At 34.3% G+C, this 17105-nt stretch overlaps 1 protein-coding gene across 1 annotated transcript in view; it reads right to left on the reverse strand.

Annotated features, from left to right (window-relative positions):
- Window positions 1-172: 172 nt before the first annotated feature.
- Window positions 173-17105, reverse strand: part of LOC149781454 (retinal rod rhodopsin-sensitive cGMP 3',5'-cyclic phosphodiesterase subunit delta-like) — a 28059-nt gene continuing 11126 nt past the window's right edge. Inside the window, exons 5-6 of the mRNA XM_089935539.1 lie at window positions 15307-15412; window positions 173-9263 (exon numbers count right to left, since the gene is read on the reverse strand). Of these exons, the coding sequence (XP_089791665.1) occupies window positions 9182-9263; window positions 15307-15412 (188 nt within the window). The 3' untranslated portion in view covers window positions 173-9181. The remainder of the gene's footprint in view (window positions 9264-15306; window positions 15413-17105) is intronic.

A 17105-nucleotide genomic window follows, 5' to 3' on the forward strand; every position in this document is an offset into this window, starting at 1 on the left:
TGTTCTGTAGAACTTGTTCAGGTATGATCCATTTATTGTTCGTACACGGTTAGTACCACCAAATGATAATAATTTATTTTATATATAATTTTTTATACACTGAAATTAATAATTTTTTCATGTACATGAACAAGATAGAATAAATGCCAAAAAGAAATAAACAAACAAACAATCACATAAATTACTCTTTTTATTGAGCATGAGCATATAAATTGAATGAGTTGTGAACAGTGAACACATAAATTGAGTAGACATATTTCTTTTTGTTTTTTACACATAAAATTCTCTATGATGAAGCAATGCTTATTTGACAGCTTAAACAAGAAACTAATCATAAACTTCAAAACAAGTTGCCCCTTTTGTGAAGTCTGCCTTTTATTAGAAAAAACACACAACAGAAGGTAAATTGCTTTGACTTAAGACAGGTTACTTGGATGGATATTCAGAAACACACAGACATGCACGTATATGCTAGAATGATTATGCTGAGCTCATGCCATAAGAAGCTTGAGAAACATTTTTCCTATGCTGATATTATAAAAGATGTTAAGGAAATGAAGACATCAGTTTAATGGGTGAATTAACAATGAAACTATTGAAATGAGGATACATTTAAGGAAAAAAGGTTAAAAACTCCACCTGTAGCTTTCAATCTGCAGGCTCCTGCACATCCCAAGCCTGGTCAAAGGATGATTATTGTATACATTGTTAACAACATGGCCATATAAAAGTTATCATTTATGGAAACTGCACCAGACACCAATAAACATTCAGGCCAGACAAAGGCTCAATCAGATATTATACAATGTGTTTTGGTAAAAATCCCATGTTCATATGACTATTAGTTATAACAAGATCTTCAAGAAGGCCATCACAGTGGACATATTGGATGTCAGATTGGCACCATTTTCTTATAGAAACACCATAAGAAGTCTTCTCATGAAACTGAATTTCAATATGACTTTCCATTTTGGAGTAGGTCTGATCAATACCCTTTTCATTCAGGATTAACTAGATGTTACAATCAGGAGGTGCAGCAATAATGAGATTTAGTACCAACAAGACAATATAAGAAGTCTTCTGGCATATGTCTTTCCATTTAAGAGGAGTAATGATATTGTTTTTAAGTTGCAGCTTTGTTGGATATCAGACAGCACAATTTTTATTCAAGACAACTAGACACAACAAGACGTCTTCTGAAGAAAACCTCATGCTGATCAGATTTTCTGTTAAAGTGGAGTAGTGATGGCAAGATTTTCATGATGGCTGCTATGCTGGCCATACTGGATGTTAGATTGGCATCCTTTTCATGTAAGCCCAACTAGACATCATAGGAAGTCTTTTAGCAAAAACCCCATTTTGATATGACCATCCATTCAGGTGGAAAGTGATAAGATTTTCTAGATGGCTTCTCTGATATGGTATGTCTGGGTAGCGCCATTTAGGGCAAATGTGACATAATAAGTCTTCTGGTGAAAATCCCATGCAGATATAACTTGGTTCCAGAGAAGAAGAGATAATAAAATTTTTATGATGTCTGATTGGCAACTACATTGACATCTAATTGGCACTACTTTTATCTAGATCAGCTAGATATAGCAAGTTTTTAAGTGATAAACCCAATATTGATATTACCATACATTAACGATTAGTAATAAGATTTTCAAGTTGGCCACTGTGGCCAGCATATTAGGTGTTCAAGCGGATTCATTTCCATTTAGGACCAGCTAGACACGGTAAGGAGTTGTCAGGTGAAAAACCCATGCCGATATGCCTTTCTGTTCATGAGGATAAGTGATAACAGGATTTTGAAGAAGGCTGCTTTGGAAACTATATTGGACATCAGATCAACACCATTTTCATTTTTCATTTAGGACCAACTAGACTTCTTAAATGAAAACTCCTAGTTAACATGACCATTCATTCAGGATAAGTACTGTAGCAAGATTTTCAAGATAACTGCTATGGTGGCCAAAATGGATATCTTAGCAGCATTATTTTCTATTAGGACCAAGTAGACCTTGGGATGACTGTATGTGTCAAGTTTCATTGCAATCTTTTAAGTAGTTTAGAAAAAGTAGCATTAAAATACTTGAGCCAATGGATGGACAGATGTCAAGAGATGACCTACAGATGATGTGTCATGGACAATAGGCCATCCCATAAGTTTTTTGCACAGCAACTATCATCAAAATCTTGTTATTGATTGGTAGAGCTAAAACATTGACAAAAATTGACATTTACTTGAATATTGACTTTGATATCATTAAAACAAACTAGTACTTTAAAGTACATTGTTGATAGAGTACAGCTAATTCATTTATCTAAACTTTTAAATAACATGAAAAATGTTGAGTTTAGTTGATCCTGTCTGGGCTGTACATTCAGGGGACATATACTTGGCTCTGGTAAACCAATAAATAAAAGTATGGATAAGTGACATTGTTATTGTAGGAGAGATATTCAGACCTGAGTTACGACTACCACACACAAATAAATAACTGATCATTTATGTAGTAATGACAGTTAAAAACTGGCTGATAAGAAAATGAACCTGTGTAAATTAACTCTTTACCTGAACAGCCATTCATAGTCCAACTGCTCAGTTAATTTCAAATAATCCAGAATGAAAAAGTCACTCTATTAATAAAATTTCTACTTATCAGATGATTGTTTCTGTACAGAGACCACCATGATTGGAAAATTGTATCAGTTTATCACACAGTTGGGTGAATCCAATCTTTCTTCTTTTAATGTTTTGTGTTGGATAGATGACACTGGACTGTGCCTGCGTGCTAAAAGTTGGCCTTTTGGATTAGTTCTTGAACAGGCTAAGTCACTATGCAACTTTCTTTCACAAGTTTCACTTGTTGAAAGAAAAATGAAAAAGCTGAAATGTCATGCTTTATCCAATGGTGGAAACAGTGACCTACTTAAAGAATCTCTTTGATAGCAAATTTATCAGCTATTTTTCAGTTGTGCACAAGTAACATTGTGAAAAAGTAAAGCATTTAGTTGACCTCAGACAATCTGTTGAATGTACATCTATTTCTACAAGTTGTCAATCAGTCACTGATTACACTCCTATGAAGCTTTTAGTTGTCTCCAGCTGCCACTGTAAATTTTAATTAACAAGTAGTTAATAAATTCTGATTAAAGTGACCATGTTCATAAATGGTGTCTTTTGGACAGGCATAACATAAAACAATACAGAAGAACATTCTTTTCCAAAGTATCAAAGCAGATCAATGTACTAAGTACCAGTTGATAAAAACCAGAAAGTATATTTTTTAAATCACCGCACAAAAATCTGCTGTAGAAGCTACGAACATTCTTGATGCACAGAAACCAGATTTCAGCTAGAGGAAGTCATAGGCTTCAAGTAACCTTGGAGTGACAATCAAAATAACCTCTTGTACAAAAAATAGTTCATGCATGATTAGTTATTGCTACAAATAAGGCATCATATGAAATGCATGTAGTCAACTGTTCTAATGCCAACTTGTTCAAATGGATAATACACATTTAACCCAGTGAGAGTAACCAAACACAATATACAGTATATTGTCCCTGTTATGGAATGTTTATTACTTATTGTGATGCATTCCCTTCCCAAGTTTGAGGAGTCTAACTGGGTTAGTATGTATACAGCATGCATAATGCCCATGTCATCAAGAACTAAATGCCAAAAAACAACCGAAGCCAATAAAACATTAAATATAAGTCAGTCACTTTAACTTGTTGCAAGGGTATACTACCAACAGAAATGCATACCTTATTCATGTTTAGTGAGTTTATAAAGAACAGTGTCAGTGAAATTAACTTTAAACACAAAATGTAACTAAAATCAGTGAAGTGTAAAATATGGGTCATAGTGTTCTACCTATTCAATAATAATAATAATAATAATGAGGACTTTGTATAGTGCCTAATCTTTAGAAGCTATAAGCGCTTTACAACATTAGACAAACCTATAAGATAAAAAAACATATAATGATATGATTACAAAAGCAAACACCATGAAATTAGAAATAAGGCTACAGTACCTATTAAAGTGCATCCCCTCATCAATTCTCATTATACTATCTGGGACATTGCATGCAAAAACTATGTGTTTATGAACTAAATGCAAAAACTTAAATGCAATAAATTACAAAATGTAGGCCACAGCAATTTTCTAAGGGGTGTGGTAGTAACAGAAGTACAAACAAAATATGTCGGTGAAATATAAAATATGGGTCACAATAACCTACTGTTGTGCTGAGGGTGTAGCGCTTATCAAGATGGATTCCCACATCAAGTTACATGATCTGAACTACAACAGTATGTATACAGGGTACAAAAAAACATAAGTGGTAATGAGCTGTTAACTATATACAAATAAAGAACATGTATATACAGAGTTAGTCCCCTTAGTGCACTCCACAGTAAGTATAGGTTCAGTGAAATTCACTCCAAACTGTTACCTAGTAAGAATGGTTGAGATGTACATACATATACAGACCTCAATGCTGTGGTATTTTAATTTAAGTCTTCTCTACTTCATGAAGGCCAGTTAAAGAGTATAAAGCCCGACCATTTAAACTATTACCCCAAAGGTCAAATGGGGTAAGTGAGTGTGTCACTGAATGAAGTGTCTTAGTTTCACAAGATAAATCTTTTAAAAATATGCTGAATCAAAATTTTCTATGACCCTGATCTCCAAATGTTAAAAATGTGCTTGAGCATGTTGTAGAATTAACTGTCTTAAGATTCATAATGCTTCATGCGGTATATGCATACCAAAATTCATTTGTCTACCTCAAATCCAAAATTTTCGAGACGTGTACAAAATTTCTGTAATGGCTTAAAAGGTAATATAATCATTTATATACAGATAAAATATGCCTACAAAACTGTATGCTCATCTCAGTTTTGATCAACTATGCTTCAATAATTAGTGTCCAAAAAAAAATTATTCAAAAAGGTTTAAAAATGTATTAAAAAAATGAAACATTTCTGTAAATAGCCTGAACATTTAATCAGATCATTTACATATAAATCCAAATACACCTTTAAAATCAACTTTTTCTACCTCAAGTGGCTTTTGCTAAATTGTGCCAAGAAGTTTTTATTTTTTTAAAAAGAGCTCCAAAATATTCAACAAGAAGCCTCAGGACTGCTCACCTGTTTTACATGTCTAACAGCCCAATAAAAGAGTAGATGGCAAAGAAATTGGGCTTAGCAGGATGCCTTTTTTAATAATGTCCAATGCTGTTGAACTGTATATGTGATAGCTTCATTTTTTTGTTTTAATCTTCACCCTATTTGATGGCTATCAGCAGCATCATTCTGTTCAATATTGGGGACCCCGAGTGGCCGAGTGGTCTAAAGCGCTCTCCATTACCGATCACTGCCATCTCACCTCTGTCTTCGCCGGTTCAAGTCTTGAATTCAGCCAGTGTGGGTACGTGAGAAAGCTTCCGGTAGCTTCTCGTGGGTTGATGGTTCTTTCCAGGGTTTTCCTGGGTTCTTCCTCCACCATTATTACTGGCCACCATGTATAGCCAATCATGTGCTGAAAAATGGCGTTAAAACCCCACAACAACAACAACTGTTCAGTACTGAATGGCCTCTTTGTCAGAATGTTTTTCATCAATGTTGGTCAATTTCTGTTGAATAGCTTACTGAGATAAAGCTACTGAAGTCTTTCTGTCTTAAGTAATATAATGACATTATTAGCGGATTGACATCATTTGCAAGAATTGGAAATAACTTTGTCAGAATGCATACATATAAAGCTGTTAAAATGTTTGATGGTGTATATGAACCAAATGTATAAGTCTGAAAGTTATTCATGCCTGAGAGCTTAAAGATTTTCCTATTTTTATGAATGTAAGCCATATTTCATGGAAGATCTGCATCAAAACTTTAAAGACATGAAGTGTTTAAAGATTTTCTATTTTCAGTAATGGTGGTTATATCTGATGAAAGATCTGCATCAAGTATCTGAAGGACTTCCATGCAGGATGCCTTTTTGAATTTGAAGTTATTTAAAGGTTTATCCCTTTTAGTAATGGTGGCCATACTTGAAGGCAGACTGACATCATGGATACAAATCTGAAACTATTTCTGTTTTGTTTTTTTAAATAAAAAGTCATTTAAAGCTATTATATGTTTAGTAATAGTGGCAATATCTGGTAGTGGATTGGCATAAAATGCACCAATTTGAAAGTCCTGGTTCTTCTATTGTCTTGTAAATCCATTAAAGTATACTATACAGCAGTGCTACTTTTGAAAACTAGACTCAAGTTCTCCCAGGAAAATCTGCAGAACAGAGCTATGGGACATTGTGTAGGAGGGCATTAAGAAATCGACCCAGCCCCATACCTATCTAGGTTTATATCCAACTTTGAATGAGTAAGCAATATGCTAGTCAGATTTAATTTTCTTTGAAGAGTGGTTTTTGTGCAATCCTGCTAACAAGCTTGTCCAGACATACAGACATAAAGATGGAGAGAACCAGATTAACATGCTCCCATCTTCAAAAAGTAATGGGGGCATATTAAAAATATAAACTTGCGGGTTACATTCTTGATGGAGTAAAAGCTTGTTCAACAGAACATCTCGAAAATGATCTCCATATTAAGAGCTCAAAAACTAACAATAAGCTGGTCATCACATGTTTAGCCTGTCCGGTAAATCTGGTACACTCTACCCATATACCAAGCAATGTGACTGAGGCCAAATGTACTTGAAAAGCTCACTGCATCATTGAAAAACAAAAGCAGTGTAATTAATCAAGGGTATGGACTGACACAATTACTCTCGTGTGTGCATAGATGTATAGACTGCATATGGATGGACATAGGCATAGATACACCAGTAATTGCTATTTCAAGCTTCCACCAAGGCCAGCCCAATGACAAAACTTATTTTCTAATAAAAGATTAACATATACTGTCCAATAAATTGAAACTTTTTAATAAATACAAACAACAATTGGATAATATTTACATCACGGGTACATACACATATCAAGAAGTGTATAAAATATAGCAATGTATCCATCAAATTTACAAATTATATAAAACAGAAAAAGATGGGAATCATAATAGTGATCAGTTTGTTGTCCTAAATGTTAGGGGCTACAAACACCTACTGTATATACTTGCTTATAAGTTGCTTCCAATGCAGAAACTCAGATTTGCCTACAAATAATGTGTCAGCAGATGTGGGTCTATGCCTCTTGTAAGGAATAATCAGTAGAACAAACAACAAAGACCCTGATCTGCTGATACATTATGTTATGACAGATCAGGGTCTAAGTTGATAGCAGTATGACTCAACTTATAAGCAAATATGTAAGGTAAATGACTAGGAAATACAGCTGTATTTCACATTTTAAAAAAACACTGCAGACTTGTCTTGAGTACTTTATCATGAAAAAACCTGGACAAATCAGAAAATGGTCAAAATCACAGATTACATGTATTGAATTTCAAGCCAACCATTTGCTTCAAACTCTCATTTTACATATGGCTGATATCTCTTTGCAAGATTAGCTGCATACTAAACACAGATTCTCAAGTTTTGTTATGTAAATTTTTGTTTACATGAAATGAACTGAGATCTTGTATTGGAGACATATTCCATTTAAACTAAGAACCCCCACACTATTACATTTTTACTGTATATACTCACATACAAGTTGAATCAAACTGAGTCAGCTATGCCACTGCAGAGTATGCCAAGGATATGGGTCTTTGCAATTTGTTAGGATCAATCAGCAAAACAAACAACATAGACCCTGATCTACCAGTACATCATGTGATGGGAGATCATGACATTTGCTGTATTTCACAATGACTTGTATGTTACTTTACCGTATCAACTTGATTCCTGTTAGGTTACATTTAAATTATAAAAAGAATTTGTGTATTTTTCCATGATTATATTCAAAGCATTTGAAGAAAAAAAAAGCCCCAAACCCTTGCCAATGATAATACACATACAATCATCCCATGTCTGTTAACCAAAGGGAAATGAAAACTTTGTGTTAAAACTAACTTGACATGGTCAAAATGACAATATGATAAACTAATTTGATGAACATAGCATTCATTAACAATAATTTATTTTCTCTCTCTAAAAACAAAGTGCACAAGAATATATGAAAATAAGAACTGAATAACAATCATGACAATAAGGAGAAAATAACAGGCCTGACACTAAAGGATAGAATAAAAACTGACAATAAGAACTGAAGAACAAGCATGACATTAAGGACATAATTGGAGGCATGACAAGAAGGATAGAATAATGGACACGACAATAACAACAGAATAACCGGTGCAAGATTCACAAAATTTTTAACAATTACAGAATTACATCACATGGACATTGTTGCATCTCAATTCATTCAGATTTTGCTTATTTACTGGATCACATATGTTACATACAAGAAGAAAAAATGTACAAGAAAGGCCCATCTGAAGGTCACAGTATTACAGCAAGGGCCAATTCAATACCTACTTGTGCAAGTCAGGTGGCTAAAAATCTCCAAACAAATAACCCCTTAACAATCATACTATTATTCTTTATGTTTTTGCTGCCAAAACTGAGTAAAAATATTCCTCATTTAATAAACATGCTGTACATGTTTAACTTGCTTTGCCAATTTTTAACAATTGTGAAGAACAGGTGTAATTCTAACTGATTAATGGTTAATGATTTCACACTGTACACAGATTCTAAATTAAATAAAATAGATATAAAAACAAATTTTGCTTGCTGATAATTCCTATTAAATAAAAACAAGTCAGTAAAAAGTGCAAATATAATAATCTAAAATAAAGACAAAAGTTATTGGAATTACAATTGATATTCCTTATAAGAAAACAAAGTAAATAATAAATTTAGTATTTTTTTTACTACTATGCAATCCAAATTCAGTCTTTTCTAGCAAAACATTTCCTGCATTTCTTTAGAAACCACTACCTGTTAAATTGTATACATTATGAATTATGTACAGCATTCAAGACAAGTAACAATTAAGTGTTGACATCAGGGATCCATGAAGATAATAAAGGAATGCACAAGAAACAATGAAGGTCTATTTCACTGCATCACCACACATATATCTAGGATGGTTAAAAAATGTGTTAATTAAGACCATGAAACTGTCCATAATACGACTTGATCAAACATAGAAAATTCGTACTTTGGATGTGCTGACTAGTAGGTCTCCATCATAAAATTTGGTCTCTATCACCACATTGCCACTGAAAAAAAGGACAGAGGACTAAAAAGACTAAATAATTGATATATTATGAAACTTTACTTTTAATACAAAATAATCAGTGCCAAAATTGTTACTGGATAAGAAAACCACTCTAACATCTGGAGATGATTATCTGCTTAACTCATTAACCCCGGCACCCCATTTAAGCATCCGAGGTAGTACCCTACCTCTGAGCTCTGTAGCATCAAGGTCATTTAAGATACACTAAAGTGGTTGGTAACAAGAAAAGTAGTCAGATTTAGTTCTATAATGGTACCAAATGAGCTGGACTTTCTACTCACTTTACATAATACTGGGGGGGGGGGGAATGTATATTTTGTATCCCTAATGTTTTTACACCCAAAATTTGTTCGTGGTAGGAATCAGATTTTGTGTCCGGGTTTGAGAGTTTTTGACCTCAGATCTAAGCAGACTGGTATGAACTGCACACAGACAGGAGAACCTTTGTAAAGAGTGGGGCAAGATGAGGATTTGGAGTAAAAAGGGGCCAGGACACGAAAATAATGGGTTCAATGAGCAAAAAAAAAAAAGAAAGAATTCCAACTCTTCTGCACATGCGTGAGCAAAATAGCAAATGAAAAACAACATTTCTAACACAACTTGGCCACAGGCTAACCTAAAATCCCTTGCAAGTCGATTTATTTGGATGTATTCAGAAGTAGCCCCCCAAATGTGTTTCCTACTCGCATTTCAGGCAAAACTGACAAAAGCCTTGGGTTAATGATTTGACTATCTATTGTTCTGTATGTATCTGTTTTGTAAGCTATTTTATATCTCATAATCCATTTGCCCATCTACCTACCTACCTATCCAACTAGCTAGCAAGCTATCGATCAATCTGTACATGTACATAAACTGTAAACCAGACATATGAACTTATTAAACTGCCATTTTTGTGCCACTGTCATCATAATCCCTATTATCATTCAACCATTCAATCATTAAACGATTAGCATCAAGGAGACACATACTCTGTTCAAAAGTTCAGATCTGTCATGAAACCCAGTACAATGCCTATACTGATCTAGTGAGAAATCTTCTCACCCTAATTTTTCTGTAGAACTATGGGTACTGCCTTCAAATGTCTGTGACGTTACTGCAAATAAGGACCAGTATGAATGAGGTCATTGTCTTTTTCTCTAAATTGGTTATTTTTTTCTTCCTGGTTGATGAGGCTTTAAAAATGTTTAAGGTCATCGTTTTTTTAGAGTTAACTTCTGGTAAATCATTCATTGTTTTTCTTGTGAACTATTTTCATGTAACCTGGTTGGTTTTCTAAAGCGAGATATGTACTTCTTGATTATAAATGATTTCACGTGATACTTAAGAAATAGAATGTTGATCTACATACATGTCTGATATTGTTTTGTGGGAATGACAAGTGATGATTTAGCAGGACTAGTTGTTGTTGTTTTGGAGCTCAATGCAATTTCTCAGTGCAAGATAGGCTATATATGGCAGCCAGTAGAACTGAGAAAGGAAGAACTTCAGCAAACCCCGGTAAAAATAACCGACCCATGGGAAGCTACTGGCAGCTTTCTCACATATCCTCATTTGCCAAATAAGAGACTTGAACCAACGTGGACTACAGTGATGTATAGGTAAAGGCATGTACTCTTTAGACCCTTGGCCACCTGGAGCTCCAACATGGCCAGTAAATTTCTCAATCCACTAATCCTTCTGATTATAAGATATTAAGTTTTACACCTGAATAACTTAAACTTGTACACAGTTATAGACCTTAGCTTACATGTAAGATGTTGCAACAGGTGCAAAATTGCATTTGGGGTTTAGAAAACTGTACAATATAACCTATCTGGTAACTACCATTTTTTGACCCAACCAAGTTTGGGAGTAGGCCATTTGATTTCAAGGGTAAAAAAGAATCTCCAACAAACAGACCATTTGCAAAAAAGACAATGGAGTCAAAAATTTAATGTACACCTCTCCCTCTATAAGTTGCACACATTGGGGTCCAAAAGCATAGACCGCACTATAAGCACTATAAGCAAAGGCGCGAGTTACTGAGGTACCTCCAAAAAATCTGCTTGACATCCAGAGAAATTTGGGATTTGGGGTGGGGAACTGGGCTGTTTAATGACTGAATCCTTGTTTTACAATCACATCGAGAATAACTGTCAATAAAGTGCTTTTTCCGATGAAGCTGTTCTTTATTCTGTATAAATTACATTTATTTTTAAAATGTCCAACATCTTAAAGATTGATAACATGATTCTAACTGGTTTCAACAACAAACATGGTGCGCAAAAACATTTGTGTATTACGTCAAGGCTTTTTGTTTTGTTGTTTAGTCTGGTTCCAAGAGTGTTACAGATAGTATTTTCCAAATCAAGGAATATTCCCAGCAGGAAACCAGACTAACTGATGATACACTACCACACAAGATTCCTTTTTATTAAAAACAGGCAACATTTTGCGAGACCATTGTCTATGTCGAAACTCAATTTTTTAATTGTTCAATTAGTAAAATACTGATTCGGTGATTTCATTGGAAGTAACAGTGAAACTTCTTATAATCTTTGAGGATAGCTCTAGGTGCAAATTCAGGAACTCTCTGAAACTCATTTTCCCCACGATTGTCCATATCTGTGAAACAAAGCTCTTTATTTTATAAAGTACTCATTTCACTTGATTGCCTTGCCATCTTTAATCAGTTATGATTGAGTAGGTTAATTTAATGTAGTTTAATTAGATTACACAATAACATTAATAAGTGTTCTATTGATCGACTGAAATAAGTTACCCGACATACAACCGGGGCTGCTGGTTCTTGAGCATGTAGGATTTGTAAGCCTTTTAACTTTTTGTTGTTAGGGCCCCAAGTGGCCGAGTGGTCTAAAGTGCTTTCCGTTATGGATTACTGCCATCTCACCTCTGTCTGCATGGGTTCGAGTCAAGGATTCGGCTAATGTGGGTATGTGAGAAAGCTTGCCAGTAGCTACTTGTGGGATGGTGGTTCTTCCTGGGGCTTTCCCGGGTTCTTCCTCCATCATTATTTCTGGCCGCCATGCATAGCCTATCGTGTGCTGAAAAATGGCGTTAAACCCCACAACAAAATTCATCTCCTTTGATTTAAAAGATGTAATAAACATAATAATAGAAAAGGAATACCTCTTTTTATTTAGTGCAACAACACAACAAATGCTGTACAATCAGTACTTAATTAGGTTCTCAGAGAAATGCTAGTGGACATAGCTGTTATGGTAGACTGACATGTCTTACATTTAATTACAAGAGGACACATTGCACTTATGATGATTACACTTAAAAGGAACAATAAAAAAACTAGAACACAAATTTCAGTTAATAAAACAAATATTTAATTGGTATTTATTTATTAAAGTACTGCCTCCACTAGGTGTAAGTGACATTTTCCTTGATTGAAATTTCCTTGAATATCATTAATTACGGTGTACTAAGAATGTCGTTTGGAAAGAGAATGTAACACATTTTATGACTTCTTTTTAAAGTTGATATTTCATGATGTTGACTAAACTTTCCAGGTCCTATCTACAGTTTTTGATGATAAAAAGAGCGATATATCAAAGTTTCCATTACCAATTTTATCGCCATTTTCTTCAAGTTCAACAAATAGGGATCAGTTCTGAGGTATTTTCTGATTTAAAAATGGGATAAATGCCTGACCCCATGCTATAAGTGGGTTCGTGAGTTATCAGGGCTCAAGTTATTGAGGGAGTGGTATATTTTGATAACTATCACCCTGTTCTAACGGACAGACAAAAGCCAGTTTGACTGAAACAGCAAAGTGAACCATCCTGGTTGTGTTCTAAAATCATTATCTAGCTACTATACTATATCCATCCTACCAAAGCAACACATTTTCATGTGGCCCATGTCTATCTGAAATGCAGCTAACATCTCCATTTCTAGCTACTGTTTGAAAAATAAGTAAGCATTGTTCAATTAGAAACATATTGGTAATTTTACAGCTACATTGGTCCCCCTTTTATATGATCACCCCTTCTGCACCTATAAAGTGGTATTGTAAGACTGGTGGCCTTTGGATGAAGTACATGTACATGTATGAAGTAAGAAAGCTGCATGTAAAAACATTTAATATCTTCATTTAAGAGTAACAATTATTATTAAAAGGTTCTTCTTGTATTAAGAATAGACTTATTTCAAGTGAACATACATTAATAGTTTATGAAATCTGAGTGGGGTGTTGGTGGCATGCACATTACAAAACCATTCAAAGCCTTGTCATTTAAATCTTGGTAGAAACATCACTAGGCATTTAGAATCTTTCTCTTTCCATTTACTGCATTTTTCTAATGATGCGGACTATACCTCTAATCTGTTACAATGATCTTAATCTGAGTCTTTGTTTTGTTTAAGATTTTTCAACATCAAATATTGCGGCAAGTACTAATGAATTCTCCCCCATTGTCGTTGAGTTAAATGACTTACTTTTCCTTGTAAAGTAAGAATTTTCCATTCATGTGATGACATGTGAAACTTTTGTGATGATTTATTCATGTGTTGCCAACTGTAATGCAATTTAATCATGCAGATGAATCTTTCGTAGAGAAAAATGCCTTGTTTGTAAAGCAAGTTACACATGTACTTTTCATATGATTTTTCAGATTCTGCCTGGTACCTGTTTTGTTCAAAGTTCAGCTGTGTGAAGTCCAAACTCCATCACAACAATGCTGAACACATTTCCTGTAAATGTTGGCATTTGCAGGTGGTGATGTAATATTAACCTTAGTGGCACAATATCAAGCAACTGTCTCATTAACAAAAACCAGATATCTGGAAACAGTTATCCTATATAGTTTTTGGATTACTTATAGTCTGACTATACATCCCCGTTTGTTTGTACCCCTCTACCAATTTCAATAATGAAAACATTTAATGTGATAAAAAGTGCACAGAACTAAGTCAACTGAATCATTGATTTATAATTTATAACCAGAATGGCACTAATACTGGCATCCCCTGCACTTTTCATGCTTAATGGACTTTCCATACTAACACGGCGCCAAATAGCATACACTATGGGCTAGTTTTTATTTCCATCAGAGAACATAATGACATAGTTCAACCTACTCGGTAACTGCCAGATAATTCTGTAATTACCATAACAATGAGAGTTTGGAATTATATCCCATTGCACATATGAACATAGAAATTAAACCACTTGTTAAATCCACATGAAAGGCAAATTTGTTTTTTGTCATTCTTTTCCTTTGTAATATTGCAAGCAGATGACATATGCATGTACATCTGTGTAGTCATGCACACACCCCTTTGCTGAAAATGAACTTATCCAGGAACTGGAAATGGATCTCTAGCATGTCTGTCTATTATAGTGAAAACTTCAGTTAAGCATGAAACATGCAGGTGATGACAATGTTAGGGCCACTCTACTCACGTTAGAAATAAAAAATCAATGAATGAATTGACTAAGTTCCTTGCACTTTTTATCACATTAAAGGTTTCCATTATTGAAATCAGTAGGGGAATCAGTTGTTTTTTTTTAACATTTTTTTTATACAAACAAACGGGTTGATATAGTCACACTATACCCTACAGTTTGAATTAAATATTGGTTTTGGACACAGATAAAATGTGGCTGCTTCTGCATGCTGTATGAAGAGGGCAACTGCCTACAAGGGGTACTTTTGTACACAAACACATTGGTACCAAGAAAACTGGCAGTGTAGAGGAGGTGGCTAATGGTGGGGCGGGGCATATAAGCATATGACCACTGTATATAACAACTTTAAAACATAATAAAAGACAAATGATACCAATCATAAGTGCAGGAATTCAGTTTGGATAAAAACAGGATATGTATGATTTAAAAAATTCTTTTCTAATCTGTTGGCATTGCCATTTTTATAACTCTACATAGAAGACTATTTCAAATGAACTCAAATAAAGTCATCAAAACTGAATTGTATACTTGTCCACATTTACCCCAAATAAATATATACCTGTGAGTGTGACATAGTAGACAAAACAAATTAACTCACTTGAGTACATTAGCAGGCATCATCTGATTCTCTGGTGCTGCTTCGATCACTGACTGCCAGGTATTGGTTGACCCAGGAATCACAAAGCCAAATTCAAAAGACCATTCTGTCAACAATTATTTAATAATAATAATAATAATAATAATAATGATGCAACTCACATTTTCTTCCACCCACCTTTAACTCAGCTAGAAAGTGCAAAGCCTGAGCACTGCATTTAATCCAAAATATTTCAGCAGACTGAAGATACTGAATGAATGTGCACACAGAGGCTAGTGATCACTATCTCAATTTCCTACTAATATGTGCTCAGTAATAATGAAATAAAGGAAATCATTATATTCATATGCATATACTAGTTTATCGTAGTATTTTTTCTGGTGGTAAAATGGTAGCTTCCATCAGTGTGGAATATATGGCAGTTCATGAGGACTCTTTTTATGACTATAATGATAGTAACAGCATTTTTTCATTATTCATAAAAAATAGTTCCAAAATTAATCCTTTTTTGCAAAATAGATGTATCAGTCATATATTAACTGTGAATATTACAAATATAATTATATTTATGATCCTTTAATCATATGTTTTTGACGCAAGTCTTGTATCCCAAAGCGGTGCTAAATGGAATGAAGTGAAACATATTTGGGCCAAATCCAACTTTTCAAAAACTTTCTAATTAAAAAACAAACAAACATTACTTTACACAATTTCTCAAGTCCACTAAATATTTCAGCATTTACCAAGTATGTTTTTATGCTTACTGGCCCTTTCTGATGAATATCTTTTCCGGGTGAAGACATCTCACTCAAAGTTTCCTCTTGTGTCAATAGAGTAGCTAGAAAATTTTAATCGGCACTTCCTATTTTTATCAACAGGCTCTCTAACGTCAGCAAAATGTCTTTGAAAATATAAGCTATAACACAAGCCTAATCATCCCACTCTAGTTACAGCTTTCAGATTGCAACTTATACAACAATTAACTTGTACACAGCAAATTAATTAAAAATTTGTACGGTAGTAAAGAAACCAATGTATTCTGGAGTCCAAAGATCAGTGGTCATGGTAACTCTGATAAGAAAATAATGCTTTCTGAATGATAAGTTTAATCAGAGACCTCATAATGTGACCAAAGGTCTTGGATTCACTGGACAGTAATGTCCTGGTCAAACATACCCTTCTAGTGCCTATAAAGGGTACTGTTAAGCATGGGTCAAACATACATGCTGCTTGTGTTAGTTAATTCTTTAGTAATTATTAAAACTAGATACCATAAAACAATTTGTACCATGATATAGTATGTTTCTGAATATGCTGCAATATATATCACAGTTATATGAGTGACCAACAATTCAATATTCTGGGACAGGGGCCTATCAGTAGCCGGAACACCATTATTTTCTTATCAGACTTACCATGACCACTGATCTTTAGACTCCATAATATATTGGTTTCTTTACTACCCTAAACTCAAGATATCAACAATGCCTGGTCAAAGCACTTACTTTATAACAAAACGTATTCTGCAAAACTCCATTTTTCTTTCAGTCACAGTGACCCTGATATTTTAACCCAACCTAGTAGGATTGTCCCTTACCCAATGTGCAAGCCATTCAAAAAGTTTGGTCCAGATCTTCTTACTGGGGAACCATTTTTCTTTGCTTTTGTCAGTGACCTTGCCCCTTTAACCTTCTGAACCTACATTAAAAGATGCCTTCTTTTTCCTTAAGTGAAAATCATATACAAAGTTTGGTCACAGAACTTACTCAAGAACAAAAGCTATTCTGCAACTACATTTT

This window comes from Sinohyriopsis cumingii, chromosome 15 (genome assembly GCF_028554795.1).
Source record: "Sinohyriopsis cumingii isolate HCF-2022 chromosome 15, ASM2855479v2, whole genome shotgun sequence".
NCBI classification, from domain to species: Eukaryota; Metazoa; Mollusca; class Bivalvia; order Unionida; family Unionidae; genus Sinohyriopsis; species Sinohyriopsis cumingii.